Here is a 23,235-nt window from a genome sequence, read left to right as displayed (position 1 = left end):
GGTTATGTAATTTGGGGCAGTTGTACTAGATTGAAAAGGTCACTATACTTAACATTTTGCTTCTTTGAAAAACTCATTACTAGCTTTAGGTAAATATGTTTGCTTTAATTGTAAAGTCGTTCGGAAATTCCAATCTGTACTGTCTGAAATGTCCAGATAGCCACTCTTCAATAATGGAAGGTAGGAGTAGCTACTATTTCTGTTCAATACGACTTATTTTGGTGAATTTCTTAAAAGAAACACTTGAATAGCCTTTTATTAGATGTATCCATCTCTGCAAATGTCCTTCCCTTTTAAAGCAAGAGGATGGCAATACTAAATACACTTAGTAAACATGTAAGAACAAAGACATGTAAAAGAGAGAGAGAATAAAAAAGGTAGACATGGAGCAAAATAGTTTACACACCCTTTTTTCTTCACTTTTTCTATCTCATAGGAGATTAAGGATTGCAAATTCCTGGGAAAATTATTCATGCATATTCCTTTTAATAATCGTAGTTGTTACATATATATAGATTTCATGTATATAAAACATGGTAAGGTGGGGAAAATAAGCTTACAGAGTATGTTCTTTAATGTTAAATAGTATGTACATTATCCTAAATCCAATGATATCTGCATTGGACCCAAATCTACACACTCCTCTTAGATGAAATTCTCTTCCCCAAGAGAGGCTTATTGGTAAATACAGTGAAAAACAGCTGAGCACTAATTGCTTCCTTGGCGAGACTGTGGATAAGTTCCCTAGAGCAGAAGGTGTCTAGCCTCCCTGTAATCAGCCCTTGTCTGAACTTCTCCTACTTGCCTGGTTGCAAGTCTCTGTAGTACTTTACTGCCTATTCCTGAGGCAAAGAGAAAGTGGGTGTTGGTTCAGAACTGCTCCCAGGGCTGCCTTGCGAGTGTGTCTCTCCTCTTTCCAGCTCTAAAGCGGTCACCAGAAAAGTGATTGTTACAAGTACTAATTATCAGATGAGTTTTCTTTCCTCCGTTCTTCACACTGGATTGAGAGAAGTCTAGTTTGTGCGTTTCTTTTCTTTACCTTCTTGGAATGATAAGCAAACAGTCTAAAGGGAAGAGGAAACGGTAAGAAGCCATAGGAGCAAAAGCTACTTATAGTTCTGTGGCTCGGAGTGTGTCCTAGGAACCAAGGATCTGTATTCATCCAAGCACGCATTGTTTCTCTCCCAACCTCCTTTTCTAGGGTGCTCTGCACTGGTTCCCCTCCTCCTGGACCTTCATGTTTTTGGTTATCCATGACAGAATGCTGCCAGGACACAGACAGGAAGTCAAGGAGAAGAGGCAGCAGCTGTTGTATTTGAATTTCAGACATAGTTCATATGCTTTGCCCCCTGGCTCCCTACCCAGGGACGCCAAAGACGGCAGCTCAGACTGGAGTGTCCCTCAGTCTGGCTGCTTTCTGTTGTCGCTGGAATACTGTGACACCCCGCCCGCCCTTAATATTCTGTGGTAGCTTCTTCAGCATTCCGTTCCCGCTGCCGTTCTGCAGCAGCTACAGCTGCTGCCATCTCTTCCTCCAAGTGCTAGAGAGCAAATTTGGGAAGGGGGTCTTTCTGCACCACCTCTCCACGTCTTGTCCCCTTCCCTCCTCTCTCCTTCTTGCTCTGCTACGGTTTCAACACGACAAGCCTGCTTTTCCTGGGAGCAGAAGGGAGAGTCCAGCAAGTTTGGGTGGATTAGGTAGGGAGTGGAGGCGCCTCCCTCCTCGGGACACACTCTCCTCCCTCCCCCCCGCCCCCTCCTCCTTCCCGGGCTGGAGAGGCTCTGGTGCTGAAGGGATTAGCGGGGAGGGCGGAAACCACCTTGCGTTCCAACCACGGCTGAGAGTTTCTGTGGACCAGGAGGCACGTTAAGATCCAGAAGCCCTCGCTAAGCCTCGGAAGCCTCGGAGACCTGCGAGTTTCATCCAAGAAAAAGCGCACTGATAATTCCTTCAATTCCACCCGCTTTGGCTCAGCCTCTCACCACCCCACCCCCTGCCATCGGTTTTGGCTTTCTTTTACAGTATTACTAATATTTTTTAAAGTCCTTATTATATATATACCTTTTTCTTTCCTTCTGAAGACTGGCCTAGGAGGGGGACGGGAGGGGAGTGTAGCGGGCTGGGAACGAAGCGCTCTGATTTGAGATCTCCGGGGAGAAGATTGCGCTCTCCAGATGCTGATCTCCAAGACACTTGACGATCACCGGCGGACTCCGAGAGCGGGCGGCAGCGGCGGCACTGGCCGGGGGGCCGCTCGAGTCCGACGCTGAGTCCTGCCCAGCGCGCTCTGGGCGGACCGACGCGCGGGACCCGGCCGGCACCTGCCCTCCATCCCTTGCTCGGGAAGAAGGCAGCCGGCTCGACCTCCCGCCCGGGAGGCGGGCCGGGCAGGAAGGCGGCGGGAGCGGCGGCGCCCGCGGCCCCGGCCCCGGCCCCGGTCCCGGCTCCGACGCGGCGGCGGCGGCGGGCACGACCTCGGGCTCCCGGCGTTCGCCCCGCCGCGCCCCGGGCGCATTTGCGGGCCCGGCCCCGCGCTCCGCGGAGAGGGCGATGGGTCCCAGGCGGGACTGAGCGCTCCCAGCCCCCGGCCCGGCCCCTCCGGCCTGCCCTCCTCGCCGGCCCTTCCCGCTCTGTGCCCCCAGCTCCCTCCCCTCGGCCCCGCCCTCCTCCGGACCCGGTCCCGGGGCCACCATGGCCGCGGCCATCGCCAGCGGCTTGATCCGCCAGAAGCGGCAGGCGCGGGAGCAGCACTGGGACCGGCCGTCCGCCGGCAGGAGGCGGAGCAGTCCCAGCAGGAACCGCGGGCTCTGCAACGGCAACCTGGTGGACATCTTCTCCAAAGTGCGCATCTTCGGCCGCAAGAAGCGCAGGTTGCGGCGCCAAGGTCTGTGCGGGTCCCGGTTGGGAGGCGCGCCCTCGGATCTCTCCCCTGTCCCCGCCTGCGTGGGGCCTTTTCGGGCTCCCCTGCCTCCCTCCATCTCTCACCCCCCCTCCCCCAACACAAGTCTCGCTCCCGAGCGCTCCGAGCGCCTGCCGCCCTCGGGAGCTGGGCATCTGCTCCCAGGCAACCTGTAGCCACTGAAAACTCAAGCCGCCAGGCGCCGGCAGGTTGGCCCGCTCCCGCCACTGCCTCTCGCCCTCCGAGTCCGACGCGGGCCGACTCCCAGGGAAAACCTCTTTCTGCCCTGAGGGTCTTGGCTCCCCTGGGGTCGCGCCGGCTGCTTCCAGCCCGGTTGGAGATGCCGGGAATTTCTGGGTCTGGCCTCCCGGGTCTCCTGGAGCCCCCTCGGCTCCCGGACCTTGGCGGAGGGGCTGGCCCCTGCCTTGCGCTCAGCAGGGGCTGGGGTAAGAGAAGCGAGCCGAGGGTGTGTTGGAGCTGAGAGCCAGTTCAGGAGATTTACTGGAAGGCTGCTTCGCGGGCAGCACGGGTCACTCTGAAGCCCTTGGGTCGCATCTTGGGATGAGGAGAGGGGCGCAGAGGGCGGAGAACGAGTCCCCATTGGGGGTTTGGCAGACGTCCCTTCTACGTGGTAGTTTCGATTCAAGGACTCGCGAATTACGTGAGGCCAAAGAAGCAGTTACTACATACGGGTGACTCTAATAGTTGCCTTACTATACATGTTTTTTGAGACATAGCTAATGCCCAGCATGACCTTCTGTTGCTGCCTTTAAAATGCCAGGGTCTGAGAAGGCGACTCACTCCTGAGCTGGAGCCCAGCGCCTTTTGTTCCTTTCCGTTCCTCTCCACATCCAGTTGCTAGGGGTGGTTGTTTGGAGAGCATGTGGGGTGTTTTGTGGGAGAAATGGGGATTGCTTGCTTTTCATTACTAAGTGGGCCCGGCAGGAAACACTGAAGAATATATTTACGTTAATAGGAGTATATGTTTGCCCAGCACATTGTATTCCTGGTGCCCAGCTGTATTTATTTTAAGTTTCCTGTTGTTCCAAAGATGTGTGAGAGAAGCATATGCTGTACGTGTGTATCTATGTGAATGTGTGTATGTGTGTGTGTCCCCCACACAATTGCAGATTTACGACCGAAAGTTTCAATGCTTCTTTAAACAAAGACTAGAACTAATTTTTTTTTTAATCGCTCATTGTCACAGTTAGAAATTGGAGTTACTTGCTCTTAGAATCTAGCTTAGAAGGCAAACATCTGAGGAAAATCAGAATGGCATTTTTAAGGTAGCTAAATTATATAGCTATAAAAGAAGGAACTTCATGATGAAGACTTCGGGGACAATATTTTCAGACCAGTGTAGAAGCTATTAAGAAAAATGGACTTTAATTTTACACTTTAGCCTAGAGGATGATCCAGCAAACCTTGGTATTATAAGACCAACTCAACTGTTTTAAACATCGTTGACACATGGAGGGTCACATTATCATGACTTAACATATTTGCTTCTCCCCTAATTTCATCTGATTATCTTTTAGAACACAGTTTTCACCAGGTAGAGCTCCAGTGTTGCCATCTATTTGAAGTAAAGAAACATATTTTCTTCTAGATAGGACTGTTTAATATAAATGATGATTAAAACTTAGTACATATTCTTTAAGTATAAACCAGTAGATTCTTTTATAAATATGAACAATAAATGTTCTGTGTCATATCGGGTGATGGAGGAGGGTTTGCTTTACACTTGTGAATTTTAAGATGGGGATGAATTTTAACTTTTTACCAGATAAAGAAAGGCATCTGAGCTCTCTGATAGTCTATTTCAACATTTGCAACCCTGACTATTCTCTTGACATTCATGAGTTTGCAGTGATATATTTGAAGTCACTTCTGCTACCTTATTTTTGGTGGGAGAATGGAAAAGAAGATAAGCCAGAGGAAATCTCATCAAAACCTTTCCTTTTATCCTTCTCATATATCTTATATATCAAGAAATATATTCTTTAGTGAAGAAAAATATAGATATATCCCTTGAGTATCAGAAAGGAATTAATTATTAATTTAAACCAAAGAAATACTAAAACTATGTTATGTAAATCATATATTGATATATAGTTACATGATTTTACAATATATTATTAAATATAACTATACATAATTATTTTATTATTTAATTAAATATTCTTTTAGGAAACATTTTTTAAGCATAAGCATATTTTCCTTTTCCTCCTATACTCACTCTTTGCCTAAGAACTGACCCTAGGAAATTTTAAAAGTCTGATTTGTTAATTTCAAGATATAACTTTTAGGTATGACAATTCCACATATCTTTGTATTTGAAAATTATTAATTTGACAAATAGTTATTGAATCTTTGTAATATGTCAGGTCCTGTTCCAGGTATTATATGTGGAGTGTTGAAAAGAACAGACGAATCTCCCTCCATCAAGGAGCTTACAGACATGGGGTAGAAAGTCACTGCATATGGCAAGGAACAAGTTAATATGAATTACAAAAGTCAAAGTCCCAAAAAGCACATAGAGGGCTGAGGTAGAGAACCACGGGGGTGGGGGAGTGAGGGTGGGTAGGAAGAGGGACCTAATTAGATCAAGTAGGCAGGGTGGCCACACCAAGAGCTACAGGTTGAATGCTGACATCTGAGAAGGATGCAGAGGTTAGAAGAACAATGTGTGTGAAGCCCCTGAGGTGGGAATAACCTTAGCCTGTTGGGAGAAGCAAGGGAGGTGTAGAAACTTTAAGTACACTGTTATTTTATATCATGTCTATGTTGTCTGCAGTTTGCATTTTGACAAGGAAATACAAATATATTTGACATGTTTGCCAACAAAATAAGGAATAGCTCGATATTTTGTCTTTTGGGAAAGAGTAGTATACGTTTCTTAAATGTAGGGATTTTTTCTTTTTAATCCTCCTTTAAGTAGTAATTTAATATAAAGAGTATGACATATTTATTTATCCCTTTTGGTCAAACCTTACCCCCCAACTCTGACCACCTCCTACCCCCATAAAAGGATGGCTTTTGTATCTGTAAAGGAGAGAAATTTGCAAGATGGCTTAGTGGTCGTGGTGAGCATCACATTTTATCTTACCTTTCCAGATTCATCTTCCTCTACTCTTCCTCTAACTCCTTAGACTCCAAACATCATTCAAAGTTCAACTAGGGACTTCCCTGGCAGTCCAATAGTTAAGACTTTGCCTTCCAATGCAGGGGGTGCGGGTTCGATCCCTGGTGGGGGAGCTAAGATCCCACATGCCTCATAGCCAAAAAACCAGAACATAAAACAGAAGCAATATTGTAACAAATTCAACAAAGACTTTAAAAATGGTCCACATAAGAAAAAAATCTTTAAAATATAAAATAAAAGACTTGGTCTTTAAAAAACAAAACCAAAAACCCCCACAAAATTCAACCACATGGTTTCAAATCCCTGTGCTTTTGTTTGTGCTTCACTCCGTGCATAGATTCTTCTTTCTTCTCTCTTCACCTGTTGAAATTATCCCCATTTCTTGAAGCTTGAAAAAAAGTGCCAACTCCTCTGAGAAGTCTTCCCTCATTGCAGAGAAGTAAAAATAATTCTCCATTTTATACCTCATGATTGTTGTTTATGCCCAATAATAATTAATTTGCACACATATTCAGGAGATTGTAGTTGGGAGCAGCGTCTCTGTTTTCTGCACTCATAGGCCCTCAAATCTTGACAGAGTGTCTGCCATGCCCTGGGTACTTGTCACTGCCCTCAGATTGAAGTGAAATAAGGAATGTCAACATCTCCAAAGCTGAAAAAGTGTCTCTGAACCAAAGTGCTCTAACTAGCCCATTTTAGAAGTAAATATACTTTTCAAAATTTTATATCTTTTTTACTTTCCCTAAATATACACAATATAATCTATCCCTTTTTTCAGGGATTGGAATGTGACTACATATTTGTGAGTTACTCTCAAGAATGCAAGAATATAACCAACCTCACTCTAAGACTTAATGTATGAAAACAGATACTTAGAATATCTGTTAATTTAGCTAAAGAAATAAGAAGGTACAAGGAAACCAAAAATTTGCAAACAGTTTTATTATTTGGAATCTCAACAAGAAAAAAAGAAAACTGAAATAGAACCTACGTGCAATGACGTATATGAACATTTTATCCTAAAAGTGTTGCATTTTTGTTATTAGCTTTTAAACCAAACAAGATCTTTCATTTTTATAGGATAATAACCTTTCAAAATCTTTGGTATAGCTAATGCAATTGTGTTTTGAAATCTGTTCTTTTTTTGGCTACTGTCATAGGAGCCATGGTATCATGTATCATGTATGTTTACTCAATAGTTTTGTGGGTTTCTTACTGACACATTTACTTAAATTACAGATGTCGTAAGAAACAAGGACTGAAAAATGAGCTACGTAAAAATTGTTTTCAACTTACTCTTTTGTATAAAAGGCAGAAATATATATATATGCCTATATATATTTATTTTGTTCCTCTGTGATAATGAAACTCTCAGCTATCCTAATAAAAGAGAAGTGGTCTTCCTTCTCAACAAGGTGCTATCTAAGGAAAGCCATGCTCACCCTCAGAAAATAATCAACAGCCAAGAGTTATCGAAAGTCCACCATTCTTGTGCTACTGCTTCTGAGCCATCACCATTGAAAATGCAAAGACCGCCTGCTTATTTGGGCTCTTTAGGTCAAAATAAAACAAGAGAGTATTTTTCTCCCAAAAGATCATCTTCCTTTTCTTTTCAGAAGTGTATTTTTTTTTTTTTACTTTTTTAGGGTGATGTCTGTGGGAGTCTTCCTATCTTTTGATAATACCTGTTGCTAACTTTTTGATAATCAGAGTTTTATTATTTGTTAGGTTTATTAAGGCAAGACAAAATTATAGTTTTTCTAATCTGAACTGTCTCATTTTTTTAACAAGGGCTATTTTGTGAAATGTAGGTTTTCTAAGTAAGAGATATTATGGGCATATTACTGACTTGGTACATAAAACAATTTTAAAGATTTTTTTAAAAACATTGACCTTGCTTCCGTATATATTTTTTCTGTGGCTTAATTGTTATGATTTCAAACATTCTGCATTCGCTATAGGCTTCTGAAAAAGGATAATACCACTATGGTGCAATAAATTAAGTGGTGGATATGGAAAGTGTAAGAGAGCATAGTAGGTCAGGTAAGATGCAAGTAAGGTTAAGTAAGATGGTTTGCTTTGGGTTAAGTTAGATTCATTGATTGAGATGAGTTTACTTATATTGAGAAAATGGTCAGTACTATTAACTGGTGAAGAAATCCTTTGACATTTCTTTATATAAGATTTCGGAAGCAACAATTCCTCTCAAACCCCCCACTAGGTTACTGTTATCAGTTACAGATTTCACTTTATATTTCAAATTACTATAATTATTAGTACAACTCTTCTACATTTACCTCCCAAATTCTGTTTGTCTGTTAATAATTTTAGTCTATATAATGTTACTATAAGAAAATTATTTTAAAATAGACAGAAACCTCCGCTCTCTTCAATGTAAAATGATATCTTCTAAATTTTATTTACTAATTTTAAAATAATGGCAGAAATTGAAAGGGAAAGGTAGATGAAGTATTTTTCAATCTGATTTATCACTTAGTTCCAAAATCTAGGTTTCTTTCTAGGTAAACTGTATATTAATTCCTCTCCAAATGGTGAGAAATTTTAGCCACAAAGGGCTATCATATTTAGATAATACAAATTGTGTGTGATGTTTTAAATATTGTCATTTTGGCACTCAAGGGCTAAAAACAAGCAAAAAAAAACCAAACGAAAACCAAAAACATAATGGTAAACTCAAGCATATAAGAGACCATTTTAGGGGGGTTGATGCAATTTAAAGTCAACTGCACTGTGTTGACATGAACAGAAAACTAATTTAGTAATTTTATCTATAATGATTCCAGCATTCATTTTAAGAAATTACTATAATTTAGTAGTTTTATCTAATAATGAATATATCACCATTCACTGTTTCCTGGGGGTGAAGGCTAGCAGTACGGTGTGGTAGTAGGAATCTAGCCACCTTTTATAGAAACCATTTTATGATAGTTACCACTTTGTCATTCAGGAAAGAAAAGGTTATTTTCATAAAGCTGTATTGTGTGAAATATTTTTTGTGGAATATGTGTTTCACCCTGTGCTTTTATAGTTCTTTGGTATCAGGTTTAATAGGGACGCATATGGTATGATGATGGGGGACAGCCACTTAAAAGTCAGTGTCTCACCAGCGCCTGGCATATAGATAACACTCCACAGCATTTACTGAATGAATGAAAAATCCTGTATTTCTCAGGATTTACAAGTAACAGCATAGAGTGGCAGTTGAGATCAGTGTGCACATGGCAACGGCTATAATTGACTCAGGCACTGTGCTCTTGAGTTCTGTTTCATCCTCACAACAAGCTTATGTAGTAGGTACGCTACATTATGCATTAATTGATGATACACTAAAATATTACCCATCTATCCATTTTATAAATAAGGTATCTAAAAACCAAAGAAAAGAATGAGTAAATTGTCCAAGTTTACATAACATTAAAGAGTGGAGCTGGTTTTAAAAGCCAGGTTCCAGGCTGACTCCAGGGTCCCTACTCTTAACCAGTGCCAATTCTCAATTGCCACATGTTTTATTTCGTTACTTCAATTAGTTGAGATTCATCACCATTTCATAGCAAAGGAAACTAATACTCAAAAAATTTGAGTTTTGCCAAAAGATTTACACGTAGCGAGTGATAAAACCGGAATTCAAGAGCAAATTGGTCCTTCAGTCCTCTATTCTTCTCATTACTTTACACTCTCAGTTCTTCATGACATCAACATTAATGGAAGACGCATTATTTCAAGGCACATAGTAGATGCTCACCATATATATCTGTTGATTGGATTCATGTAATAATGTGTTATTTACTCTTTAAAATTGAGGGTGTAGGAAAGTTTGCCTGGAATTAGAGACTTATTCGTGGGATTTGGGGAAAGAGACAGTAAATAAATAAATGCTGTATTTTACCAAGCCATTTTTGACATAGGAATGTAGCTTTGGTTTTCCAACAAGTGTTTGGAAGTGACACGTTTGATGTTATCTTCCTAATGAATTGCAACATTGACCTGAAATTCTGAAAAGGATTAATTTGGAGGGCTTTCATGAGCATGTAGTGACTTCCATGATAGGTCTTTCATTAATTTTTCATTAATTTTCTTAGATTATATATTTTCAACATTTCTTATTTCTGTTAGGAAGCCTTGTTGTTACGTTCCTTATTGGCTTTATTGTACATGATAAACTGAAGCAAACCAACAAGGTTATGGAGTCACAAATCAATCATAAAAATTATAGATGGCTAGAAATCTAGATAATGTATGTTTTATGCTGCTTTTGAGTTAACACATTGGTTCACAGTCCTTTTCCAATGAATTCTTAGATCTTATTCTTAATACCAATACCAGAAAAATGTAATGTAGTCAAGGCTAAGTTGTTTTTAAATTGTATTATGTACTTTATAGAGATTGCACATGGATGAATGTTTATTTCTGGGGCAGGCTTACAAATCTAGTTATGTGTTATTTAGATATTTTATTGGCTTATCTGACTCTTCTTTTCTTCTTACTTTGCTTACGTGGTAAAACTAACTGGTTAATCCAACTGCCCACCTACTTTGTGCCTCCACCTACACAGCTGATTTTGCCTGAAGAAAAACACACACATGCATGAATTGGTTCTACTTTAAATCCATAGTCAGTAACATCAAGTGGGCCCTTGGTACATTTTTTAAAAATCTCTTTCCGCTTAAATAGATTATATTTCTCATCTTATTTCTCTTCAGACATCTATACCTCCTCCCCCATCCCCACTGTCAACTATGTTCTTCTATTTTTCTGAGAAAACAGAAATTATCAAAAATAAATTTCCATATACTCCACAACTGCTTTTACAAACGTATCTGCAGATCTATCCACTTTCCCCTTTTCCCTACTGAACTTGGGAATGAACTCTTAGTGCTCCTATTTAAGGTCAAGACCTCTACAAATTGAGGAACAGATCGTTTCCCCTACTCAGGGACATCAATCCAATATTTCCCTTTCTCTTCTGCATCATATAATTTCTATATCATGCTGTATTATTCACATCAGCATATAAATCTGCCGTAATATAGCTCATCTTAAAAGTTAATCTCCTCTTGATTATGCATTCCTCTCTTGTTATTAAACCAATTATCTTTTATTGGCAAAACTTCTTGAAAAAGAAATCTCCAGTTTCCCTCCTCCCACTCTGTCTTGAACCCTTTCTAATCAGGTTTCTGTCCCCACCAATAAGCTGCTCTTGTCAAGGTCACCAAGGACCTGCAAGTGGTCAAATCCAAGGGTTTCCTCTCAGTCCTTATCCTACTGGTACAGCATTTGGAATTCAACTGACACAATAAATTTGTATTTTTCACTATAATGTGGGTAAAGTTAGCATCAAAATACTTTTAACATGCCATTTACACCACTAAAGCCATTCATGTGATCTTTTCATAGTTATGGCATATTTGGATTTCTAAATATGTTAATGGGTTAACTATTGCCATCATGCCCCGTGATGGCCTGCCAGACACTGTAGGTACTCAGTTGGTCCTCAGGTACCACTAGAAGGCAATGGTGTTTTCTTACTTGGGAGAAGATCCTTTTCATCACATGCATTTGTATTGGGCCTGAGTGACTTGCCTCTACAAAATATAGAGAAGAATTTGAATGGTCTTTCTAAGAGTTAGTTAGTTTTTAAAATTTTTGTCTTTATTGTCAAATATAGGTTTGTGACTAGGTAATCACTCTTTTTTCAAACTCTTTCATTGCTATCATAGTCAATAATAATTGGCAAACTAAAATCACTCAACATCACTCAAATTCAAGCACTGTACAGAAAGGAACAGTCCTAAATGTAAGAGAGCTATTTAACAAAATTTATTTTCTGTATGTGGAATGTTTTCACTGATAATATTTGATTTCAAGTAATGCTAATATGTTCCCTTATGTATCTCTCTATTAAAAATAGATACATAATTATTAGCTCTGGTGACAAAGTTAAGGTAACTTTTTACATTTGCATTTTTGAATTTTTAAAATATCCTGTTAGAGTGACAGAGGACATCTAAGGTATGGGAAATAGTGAAGTTTTGGCAATTAGAGTTTAGGAATAATTTTATAGACAGAGTTCTATTATCTCTTCTTGTTAGTTTCTCCAGGGGGATATGTAACTACTGGGTTCAGTGGCTACATCATGAATATGTTATCTTTTCACAGGGAAATCTTGAATGTTTGATGGACAATTGTTTTCTCCAGAATCTAACAATTCTCTCCATTTTGAAAGGGTCTTGAAAATAGTCAGAATCTCATTGCCTGATGTCTTTTTATTCTACCACATGCCTCATTGTAGCTCTTTAAATTTCTGTAAATAATTCCTGCCTAGCCTGAGTTACATTATGCCCTTTAAATATTTGTTCACGGCTTTTTATCCTCCTTACCATTTGGCCAGCTTACAATTGTTTAACTCTATTAATGTTTCTGCATAAGTAAATGCCACCAGCACCTTAATCATTTCTGTGGCTTCGATTGTTCAATAATTACCTCATCCTTATTCCGGCAAATGAGATCACTGCTGTTTTCATGCTGAGGCCAACCTTGCTGTAGAGAGGACTGAACACATCTGCCGTAGAGAAGACCTTCTCTCTGGGGGTGGGGTTGGACTTGAATGGAGGGATGCAGAGATTGGACAAATCTATGCAATACAGAAGGATCTGTCTTGGCTTCATGCCTGACACATTAAAGGACACTGTAGGGAAAGTAATCAAACATCTTCACTGAACCTGCTAGGATGAGAGGTGTTGTATATCTTATCTCTTACTTCTTCCAATCGCAGGAAATAGGGAGCATTATTTTTATTGTCACGGATGAGAGAAAGTGAAGTAATTTTGCCACAGACTTGTACTTGGCAGAAGTAGTATTTGAATGCTGATCTGACTGATACAGGGTGAACATTTTTAGAACGAACTCAGTGGATCTTAAATAATAATAGAATTCAGCATTATATTCCAGTATCTTTCTGGATCCATCCCTGGGATGGGCTAGACTGTCAACCACAGTGTTTGCCCCTATTCATTCTTACCGGTTTTATGTGTTCTGTCCTGGGTGCTCCAGCAGCCGCTGTGACCAGCGACGTTCCACACAGGATAACGCCCTCACTCAGAAGTGTGTCCCCAGCTCTGTCTCCACTTTTCCATTTCTCTCCAATGCTTGGGACAACGGGCGCTAAGCTGTAATGGGTTCATTTCATAATCTCTTAGACTTTCCTTTTGGAGTAAGCTATCCCAGATGGTGTGGCAATGATGAAGTTTTCCTGTAAGGTTTGGAGTATTTTATGTATGTCAGACTTTTATATTTTTCATCCCAAGGCCTTTGCATTTTGGAAAGTTGTAAAAGTAATAAAAGTTGCTGAAGTGTCAAGAATATGCAGTTAATAAGCACAGGTTTCCTCTTCCCCTGCTATTGCTGCTGAGCTGATGCAATTTTTATCATTAGAAATGTCCCTGGTATCCAGATATTCCCATGACTGTCATCATTTTACTGTCTGGATGGTTCATTGTTGTAGGGTCAAGTGAAACTGAGACTTATTGTACAAGAATAAGCACTTTTTGGCAACATCTACACTAACATCTCAGACCAGAGGTAAACTTTTCATATCTGCATGGGTTTTTCTTTTGCCCTGAGATAGTAGCAGCCAGGGATTATTTCAACAATCTCCCTCAATTCATGAATTATAAATATTCCTATTTGTTCACTTTTTCAAAAGGAAACACAGCACCTTGCAATATGTCATCATAGTTGGCTGGCATCGTACCATTGTGACTTTTTTTCTTTTACCCCCTACACAATGCCCTTTGTTGTCTTCTGAGGTAGGCCCATAGATTTTTTTCTTAAAAAGTGAACGCAAGGAAATCCCCCAGATCTCCCCTGCACTGCCTCTCTCATTCACTCCCATCACTATTTTTACCACCACCAGTATACAGCCCCAAGCTCCTCGCATCACACCCCTCTCCATGGTGTGGTCAGTAATGGGGAGAGTGTGGTGGACTCAGACACTGGGGCCTCGGAGCCTCACTCTGCCTCTTTCTGGCTGAGCAAACTCTACTGATATGCAGAGACCTCTATGCAAGGAGCAGGCCAGGCAAGGTGATTTGGAAGAATACCTTTTTTGAAAAATTTTTGTTGGAGTAGAGTTGGTTTACAATGTTGGGTTAGTTTCAGGTGTCTAACAAAGTGAATCAGTTATGCATATACATGTATCCACTCTTTTTTTTTTTTTAGATTCTTTTCCCATATAGGTCATTACAGAGTATTGAGTAGAGTTCCCCGTGCTATACAGCAGGTTCTTATTAGTTAATCTATTTTATATGTAGTAGTGTGTATATGTCAATCCCAATCCCCCAATTTATCCCTCTCCCACTTTCCCCCTGGTAACCATAAGTCTGTTTTCTATATCTGTGACTCTACTTCTGTTTTGTAAATAAGGTCATTTGTACCCTTTTTTTTAGATTCCACATATAAGCGATACCGTATATTTGTCTTTCTGTGTCTGACTTATTTCACTCAGTATGACAATCTCTAGGTCCATCCATGTTGCTGCAAATGGCATTCATTATTTCACTCTTTTTATGGCTGAGTAATATTCCATTGTATATATGTATCACATCTTCTTTATCCATTCCTCTGATGGACATTTAGGTTGCTTCCATGTCCTGGCTATTGTAAATAGTGCTGCACTGACCATTGCGGTACATGAATACCTTTTTTTTAAATTAAAAAAAAATTACATATACATGTATCTATTCTTTTCCAAATTCTTTTCCCATTTAGGTTATTACAGAATATTGAGCAGAGTTCCCTGTGCTATACAGTAAGTCCTTGTTGGTTATCTATTTTAAATATAGCAGTGTGTACCTGTCAATCCCAAACTCCCAATAGTAGGCCTTAGAAAATCAAGACAGAGCTATGTTCCTTTGCCACAGGGATTATATTTATATTAAAAGGCCATCTACAGAGCAGAATTGTCCTCTCAATGGTCTGTTCTCAGTGTCTGTCTTCCTGCCCCAGAATCCCAGCCCCTCACACTTCCCCACCCCATGTGCTTTCTCAATTGCTTTGGCCCTGTGTTTCCTGTTGGCTGTTCACTAAATATAGCCTGAAGATAATTGGTTAATTATCCGTGTATCTTATATTTATTTTGCCTCTTATAATCCAAACATTTACAACCTTATCTGTTGTTCAGGTTTGAAACAGTTGCAGCTACGCCACCTCCCTTCCTCCTTTTTTCTCTTTCTCTTTTTGTTTGATTGTGAGAGAAAGAGAAAATATGTTGTGTGTATGTGTGTGTCTGTGTGTAAATAAAAGATTAACGCGAAGCATGCTATGTGATGCAGATATCATGTGAGGCATAAAAACAAAGTAAGTACTAAGTATGTTCAATTCTAAATTTATATATATATATATATATATATATACACATATATGTATATATACACACACATACACTTAAAATTGACGTGCTCACACTTGTGACTATTAAGACAGAAAATTTAAAAGAAGCCTATGCAGGTCCCTACTAAAAGTCAGCTTAATGCCTCCCAGTACTTCTAGAACTCAATTTTTTCAGACATCTTTTTCTGTTTTTCCTTAACAAACCTCATTATATTTTTCTGAGGTTGACATTTGCCCAGAATTTTTTTTTTTAATTTAGAGCTTTGATAGATAAAACCCAGTCACACTAGGTACTAAGCCAAAACCCATTTGAGAAGAATGAAGTTTCAATGAGGAAATATGGAAACAATGACAAGCTTGGAAGAAAAAAGGTGTAACTAAAGTAAATTCACACACACACACCCCACAACCATGATCTGCAACTTAAATATTGAACACGTTCATCCAGAGCAGCATACCATGTCCCTAAATAGCAACTAGAACTCTTTACAGAGGATGAGAAAGAAAAGGCAAACAGAAAACTGGAAAAAGTAATCTACATGGTAGCATTGGATGGACTAGAGAAAATAAGGCCATTGGATGGTAACCACTTGAAACTGATCGCAGCAGCAAGCTTTCTTTGGAGGAGAGGGAGAAACACTAAATCAGTGAAGTTCTCAATTTTAAGAAGTTGAATTAGTCAAACATAGGACTAAAGCTATTGGATTTGTATCAAAAGTGCTGGTTTTGAAAGTAGGTTAGACTAATGCGTTTCTGATTAGCAATCAGCCGGTGAAACTTCAAGATTCTCAAAAACCATGACAGAGTGGAAGAGAAAAAAAACATTCTTTGGTAAAAATCTCAGTAAATAGTAATTTTCCTAGTGAAGAAAATAACTATAAGTCAAGAAGATTCCTTTGTTCTTCAGGGAGCTGGTTATTCTGTGGTTATTGGCACTTGGATCCAAGGTGATTCCATTTAAAGAGTGCATTCTACATGAGTGGTTTGATTAAACATACTGGTTTAATAGCTGCTGTATCAATATTGGCTGCAAGCATCTTGTTTCATGCATATCCTACTATTGGATTTCAAGTTGCAGCTAAGAAACTACATAATAAAAAACGGAATTTGTAATACTTGTCTGTTGGGTTTATTCTTAAGAAATATATGAACCCTATTAATTCAAATACATCTGTACACCATAAAGAAAGCCTTAAATTTAAACAATTACCATCAGGAAGCTAAAAATGAGGACAGAACAGAAAGAAGAGATAATATAAAGAGAGTGAGAGAGAGAGAGAAAGCCCTCTAAATGTAGAAGGTTCAGTCAGCAAGCAGAACCCTTAAGGTTGAGACTTTGTACTATCTTACAGGTATTCTGCTGGCACAGTGGCTATAAGTGTCTGGCTCTCTTTAAGCATTTGTTGCCTTGGGTAATTTAAGGGTGTTGCTAAACTGATAAACCTGAGATACTCCTATTGTTGCAAGTATAATAAATATAAGGCAACCAATATCTTAGCTCATCAAACTTTACCATTATCTACATTGAAACTCATAAACACTCTTCAAAGTAGACAACATCATGCCTAATTTTAAGCGAAACAATGGAAACTTACAGATATTAGTAATTTTTCCTGGGTGATATAGTCTATACTATAGGAGTAGTAGGATTGAAACCCTGTATTTTTGGATTTTTACTGTGAGGGCTGCTCCTTTATCATACAGCTGCCTTCTCCCCTGAAGTTTCTTCATAATGAATAAGAAAAATGTACAGAGAACCTTCTTTGCAACTAGGGAACAATTGCAAGTTTTGAGAACATTCTTCCTAACCAGGGTTGGAAGTTACCCATTGGGAAGTCGGAGGGAGATGCTAAGAATTATGGCATTAGTTCATCTTCTCCCATTTCTTCTTTCTCTTACATGCTTCTATTTAATTATGGGCAATTCCACTCCACTTTTTTTTCCAGACAGATTTTCTTCACTTTTATTGCTTCATGAATTTTGCAAGACTGTAAAATCCAGGAGACAATCCAACAGAATGAGTGTTCTTCCCCAACTTTTGGGGAACACCATGATTCTTCTTTTTGTCCATCTTAAGCTTTTGTTTTTCAAAAACACATATGTTTTTCTACTGATTAGAAAATCCTCTCCGTATTTCTCATATAATACTACAGAAGAAGGCATTAAAAATCCCTAGAGTGAAACACTTCCAAAGGCTTATTTAATGACCTTTAGATTGAAGATGATATGTATGTCATCTAATTCAATTCATAAATTTTATAGCAGTTTTTACGTTCAAAATGGTATCTCAATTTTAAAATAAGGTTTTTTTTTAACATCTTTATTGGAGTATAATTGCTTTACAATGGTGTGTTAGTTTCTGCTTTATAACAAAGTGAATCAGTTATACATATACATATGTCCCCATATCTCTTCCCTCTTGCATCTCCCTCCCTAAAATAAGTATTTTATTGAAGTATAACATGCACGTTGAAAAGTGCACAAATCACATGCAGCTTAATGAATTTTCACAAAGTGAATACTCTTGTGTAAAGATCACTTGGATCAAGAAAAAAGCAATGCTCCAGAAATCCCATCCATACGCCTTCCCAATCAGTAAACCCTAAATATAGGCAGTATCTTGACTTCTGACACAATATATTAGTTTTCACTGTTTCAAAACTTTATAAAAATATACAGCATGTGCTTTTTGTGTCTGCCTTCTTTTACTCCAAATTACGTTTGAAAATTTATTAATATTATCTCTGGGAGTCATTTATAACATCGGTAACAATGTCTCCCTTTATCCTGTTATTGATAATTTGTGTCTTTTTTCTCAAATACATACGACTTGTACATACAAAATACCCATTTTGTTGAAATGTATTATATTTTATTAGTCTTTTTTAAAAAAGACACTTAGGGATTAGTTGATATTTTCTATTGTATCTTTTTTGTTTCATTAACTTCTGTTCTTAACCTTATTTCCTTCTATTTTCTATAGATTAAATATGCTGTTTTAACTTCTTGAGAGTATAAATTATAAGTTCATTAAGGCTTTAAGGTATTTAAACATACATATAAGATTATAAATTTGTCTGTAAACATGGACCTGTAAGCATTTACCTTTAGCTGTATTGCACAAGTTGTGCTGTGTTATATTTTAATTTTCCTTTTAGTAAAATATTTTCTAATTCCCATTGTGATTTCTTCTTTTACTCATGATTATTTAGAAGTGCTTGTTTAATTTTCAAACATTTAGGGATTGTCTAGTTTTTTATAAAAGCGAATCACTAAATTTCTAGGTTAAAGCCACTGTAATCAGAGAACAAATGAAATACACAGATTGAAAACAAAATGTTTATATTTTTTCAGGTGACAAGTAGAACGTTTTCTTTGTATCAGTTATGTCATTTGGTTAATTATGTAGTTCAAAGTTTTTCTTTTAACAATTGATTTTTTTCTCCACTTTTGTCAGTTACAGAGGCAACTATATTAAAAATCTCCCATATGATTGTAGATTTTTCTGTGTTTCCTCTAGACCTGTCAGTTTTTGCCTTTTTTCTTTATAGGTTAATATAAAATTATTATATCTTACTGATAGATATACCATTTTATTATAACATCTTGTTTTTTTGCTTTAATGTTTATTTTGTTTGCTATTAGCATAACTACACTAGCTTTCTTTGGTTTAATATTTGCATGGTGATTATTTTTCATACTTTTAGCTTTTCTATATACTTAATCTTGATATCTTATAAACGTAAGTTTATTTTGTTTTACTTTAGTTTTTGTTTTAAATACACTCAGTCTCTGACTTTTAATGGGAATATTCAGTATATTTACATTTAATGAAATTACTGATACAGTTGAGTTTAATTACACCATCTTAACATTTGCTTTTTTACAAATATTTATTTATTTTGGTTGTGCCAGGTCTTAGTGGCAGCAGGGGGGCTCCTTAGTTGCGGCTCCAGGATTCCTTAGTTTTGGCTCCCTAGTTGTAGAACACAGGCTCTTTAGTTGAGGCACACAGGCTCTTTAGTTGCAGCATGTGAACTCTTAGTTGTGGCACGCATGGGATCTAGTTCCCTGACCAGGGATCGAACCCAGGCCCCCTGCATTGGGAGTGCAGAGTCTTATCCACTGTGCCACCAGGGAAGTCCCATCATTTGTTTTCTCTTTGTCCAACCTATTCTATATTCTTTTTGTTGTTGTTTTCTTGTATTCTTTTAATGTGTCAGGAATATTTTCTATTCTGTTTTCCACCATTATTAGCCTGAGGTTTATATATCCATTATAAATATTTTAGTGATTGCCCTGGATATTATCACATTTAATATTGACTTAATAGAGTCGAACATAAATTTGAATCATTCCACTTTTAATAAAATATTAGAATCTTATTATACTTTACCACTTAATCTCTCTAGCTTTTTCTTTCCTATTGACATGCTTTTATTTCTATGTATATGTAAAACTCATAAGAAATTATTTTTATTGTTTAATGCACTCAATATTTATTTAGATAACTGTGTTTTTCATTGCTCTTTATTCCTTCCTACATTCTTGTGTTTCCACCTGCGATTTTTTTCCTTTTGCCTAAACATCTTTTTTAGTAGTAGTAGTAGTAGTAGTAGTAGTATTTTAACGTTGTCTATTGGCTATGAATTCTGTCAGTTTTGTTTGTGTGCAAATTTATCTATTTTGTCTTTATTTTTGAATAGTATTTTTACTGGTCATAGAATTCCAGATTGGAAGTTATTTTCTGTCATCACTTTAATGATATCATTCTATTGTCTTCTGGCTTCCATTATTTCCTCTTGAAAATTCAGCTGTCATCTAATTGTCACTCATTAAAAGGGAATATGCATTCGTTTTTCTCTGGCTATTTTAAAAAAGATTTTTATCTTATCCTTTATTTCAGCAAGTTTATCGCAAGGTGCCTACGTATAGTTTTATCTGTATTTCTCTTGCATGAGGTTTGCAGCACATTCTGAGCCTGAGGTATAAGGTTTTATGTCAGCTTCAGAATTTTTTAAAATTATATTCAAATATTACCATTGTCTCACTTCCATCTTTCTAGGACTTCAATTACATTTATGTTAGTCATTTTCATGATGTCTCACACGTTCTTACTCCCTTTTCCAGATTTTGTACACTTTTATGCTCTGTGCTTTAGCTTGCAAATTTTCCAGTTACTTAATCCTGTCTTCTTTTGCTGTTAGACAAAAATCTATTGATTTTCTTTCCATTATTGTATATATTTTTCAATTTTAGGAATTTCATTTGATTTTTTCAGCTCTCTGGTTAGATTGTCATCATTTCTTCTCTTTTCTTCAACATATCAATCACAGTTATTTTAAAGTCTGTGTCTGTTAACTCTAATATCTGGAACACCTAAGAATCTGTTTTTATTTTCTGTTTCTCTCTTGGATCTTGTTGTATTTTCTTTTGTAATTTGGCAATTTTTACTGAATTTTGAACATTTTGGGTAGAAAACCATAGAGGCTGTCTATGATTTTATCTTCTTTGGAAAGCATATTTTTTTCTTTTTGCAGGTAATTAGAGTAGGGGCAGAAAACCCCAATTTATTCTAGTATGAAATATATTTGAAGTTGATTTTCAAGTGTGTGTTTGTGGGTTTCTGTATGTGTGTGTGTTAGCTTGTCTATTTCTAGATTATATTTTGGCAAAGATTTATAGGGGTTCCAACCGAAAGCCTGGACGTTTACCAAGGCTACTACTCATTGGCAAGCCCTGAGCTCCAATTTTTGTCTCCTTAGCATTGTGGACTGCCAAAAGCCCTGCTCTGATTTTCAGCCTTCTTCCTTCCTCTGCTTCTGAAGCAGTAAATTCCAAGAGAACAATTGAAGCACAATACCATGCTTGGCTCCATGTTTCCTTTTGGGATGTTGGCCCCTCAAGTCCTGGTTGCCTGAGAAGCTCTCCAGGGCCTTCAGCCAAATTTCTTTCTTTTCTTTTCTTTACTTTTTAGAAGTATCTAGCTTTCACATATGATGAGAGAGTTGGTTTTGTACTGGTGAGTTGGTCATAACTAGCAGTGAAATTGGTTTCCTAATTTTAAATCCTAACTCTCAGAGAAACTGGCAGTTCAGAAATACTATTTCACTTTTTGGTCCCCGTTTCCTGAATATAGAAAGAATATCACTATCTTGACAAAAATTAACAGAGTTGTTGAGGTACATAGGTATGATCAACAATTCAGTTACAGATTTTCTTCTAAGTCATCTCGTTGTGTTGGAAGAAAATTCTTGACCAGCTTTTTATTTTATTTCCCCTTTTGCAACATTATCTACTGACTAAATTCATTTTCAGTTCTAATTTCTAATAAAATCTGGAGCAATGGTGGATTGTTTTTGTCAATAATTGTTTCTGGATATAAACCTTTTGTATATTATTTGTGTCACGCTGTTATACTGCTTGTAGTGCCAGCTTTAAGTATTTTAAGGCTTTAGTGTTCTCCTGTAAAAATGGGGTTTTTTTTTCAGTTTCCAAATTCATTTCCTGGCAGTTGCTAACAGCAACAAAGTTGTAGATCATCAAACCAGCTTCCAGAATGTTAAAAGTTTGTGGGCTTGCAAAGAATAACATAAAGATTTGTATGTGTTCTAATTTTGGCTTTGTCCTTAAAGTTTGCAAGAGAGATGAAATGGCAGATCCCATGCTCCCAGCTACTATAACTCTGGGAAACAGTTTTATTTGTGTTCACAAACACCTTTGAAAGGCTGGAGTACACTTGACAAGAATATCCTTGCTTGAATCCTATGGTACGCTTTGATGCTGGTACTAGCTTATGCCCCACCCTGAACTGCCTTGGTCTTGCAGAGCTCTTTCAGATTAGAGAAGTGTATTTTTGAATAAATAACTCAGTCGCTCCATGCTTCAGTACCTTTATTTGTGAAGTAAGTTAATATAATTATACCAATTTTGCTTGTCTCAAAAGTAAGACTCAAATGAGATCATGCACGTGAAGGTGCTTTGTAAATTGCCAAACTCTATATACGTACAGTGAGGGGCAAACCCAGGGCCTGAGTAAAATCATTCAGTACCTCTGTTGATCAGGGCACTCCTCTTCTGCATGCATAACAACACATCTCCTAGCACATTATGTTTCTAGTTTCATTCCCAGGAATATTAACATAAATCAGTTTGGAAATCTAGGCTGGGAGGAAAAGGTAAAGATTATTGGTTACTTACCTTCACATTTCTTATCTTTATTTGGGCTATAGTGTATTTTCCTATGTCTTTCCTAGAAGGAATTTTTTAAAAAAATCATCCAGTTCATTAATCTTATTGTATAGATAAGGTAACCCACAAATATAAAGCCCAAATATGTAAATTTTCCTATGATGGGCTCATGGTTAGTCATTGTCAGAGCCAGATTAGAAATGATTATCTTAATTTGTTTTGTTGATGTACTATGAGTATAACATAGCATTGCACCATTTCAGATAAAACATACACACAGATACACACATGTCTGCCTGTGTGCACACATGTACGTACAGGAAAAAAAAAAACTTTTCGGGCTTCCCTGGTGGCACAGTGGTTGAGAGTCCGCCTGCCGATGCAGGGGACATGGGTTCGTGCCCCGGTCCGGGAAGATCCCACATGCCGTGGAGCGGCTAGGCCTGTGAGCCATGGCCGCTGAGCCTGCGCGTCCGGAGCCTGTGCTCCGCAACGGGAGAGGCCACAACAGTGAGAGGCCGGTGTACAGAAAAAAAAACAAAGCTTTTCTCAGGCTGTGCTGAAAGATCTAACTTCATTTCATATCTCTTC

At 38.2% G+C, this 23,235-nt stretch overlaps 1 protein-coding gene across 1 annotated transcript in view; it reads left to right on the top strand.

Moving 5' to 3' along the window:
• The first annotated feature begins 2,323 nt into the window (after positions 1 to 2,323).
• Positions 2,324 to 23,235, top strand: part of FGF14 (fibroblast growth factor 14) — a 171,494-nt gene continuing 150,582 nt past the window's right edge. The window contains exon 1 of the mRNA XM_079902558.1: positions 2,324 to 2,885. Coding sequence (XP_079758684.1) covers positions 2,693 to 2,885 — 193 coding nt within the window. The 5' untranslated portion in view covers positions 2,324 to 2,692. The remainder of the gene's footprint in view (positions 2,886 to 23,235) is intronic.

The sequence above is a fragment of the Stenella coeruleoalba genome, assembly GCF_951394435.1.
Source record: "Stenella coeruleoalba genome assembly, chromosome: 18".
In the NCBI taxonomy this organism is placed as follows: Eukaryota; Metazoa; Chordata; class Mammalia; order Artiodactyla; family Delphinidae; genus Stenella; species Stenella coeruleoalba.
The sequence above is the reverse complement of the archived record's forward strand: the minus strand, read 5'-3'. Positions and strand labels throughout refer to the sequence as shown.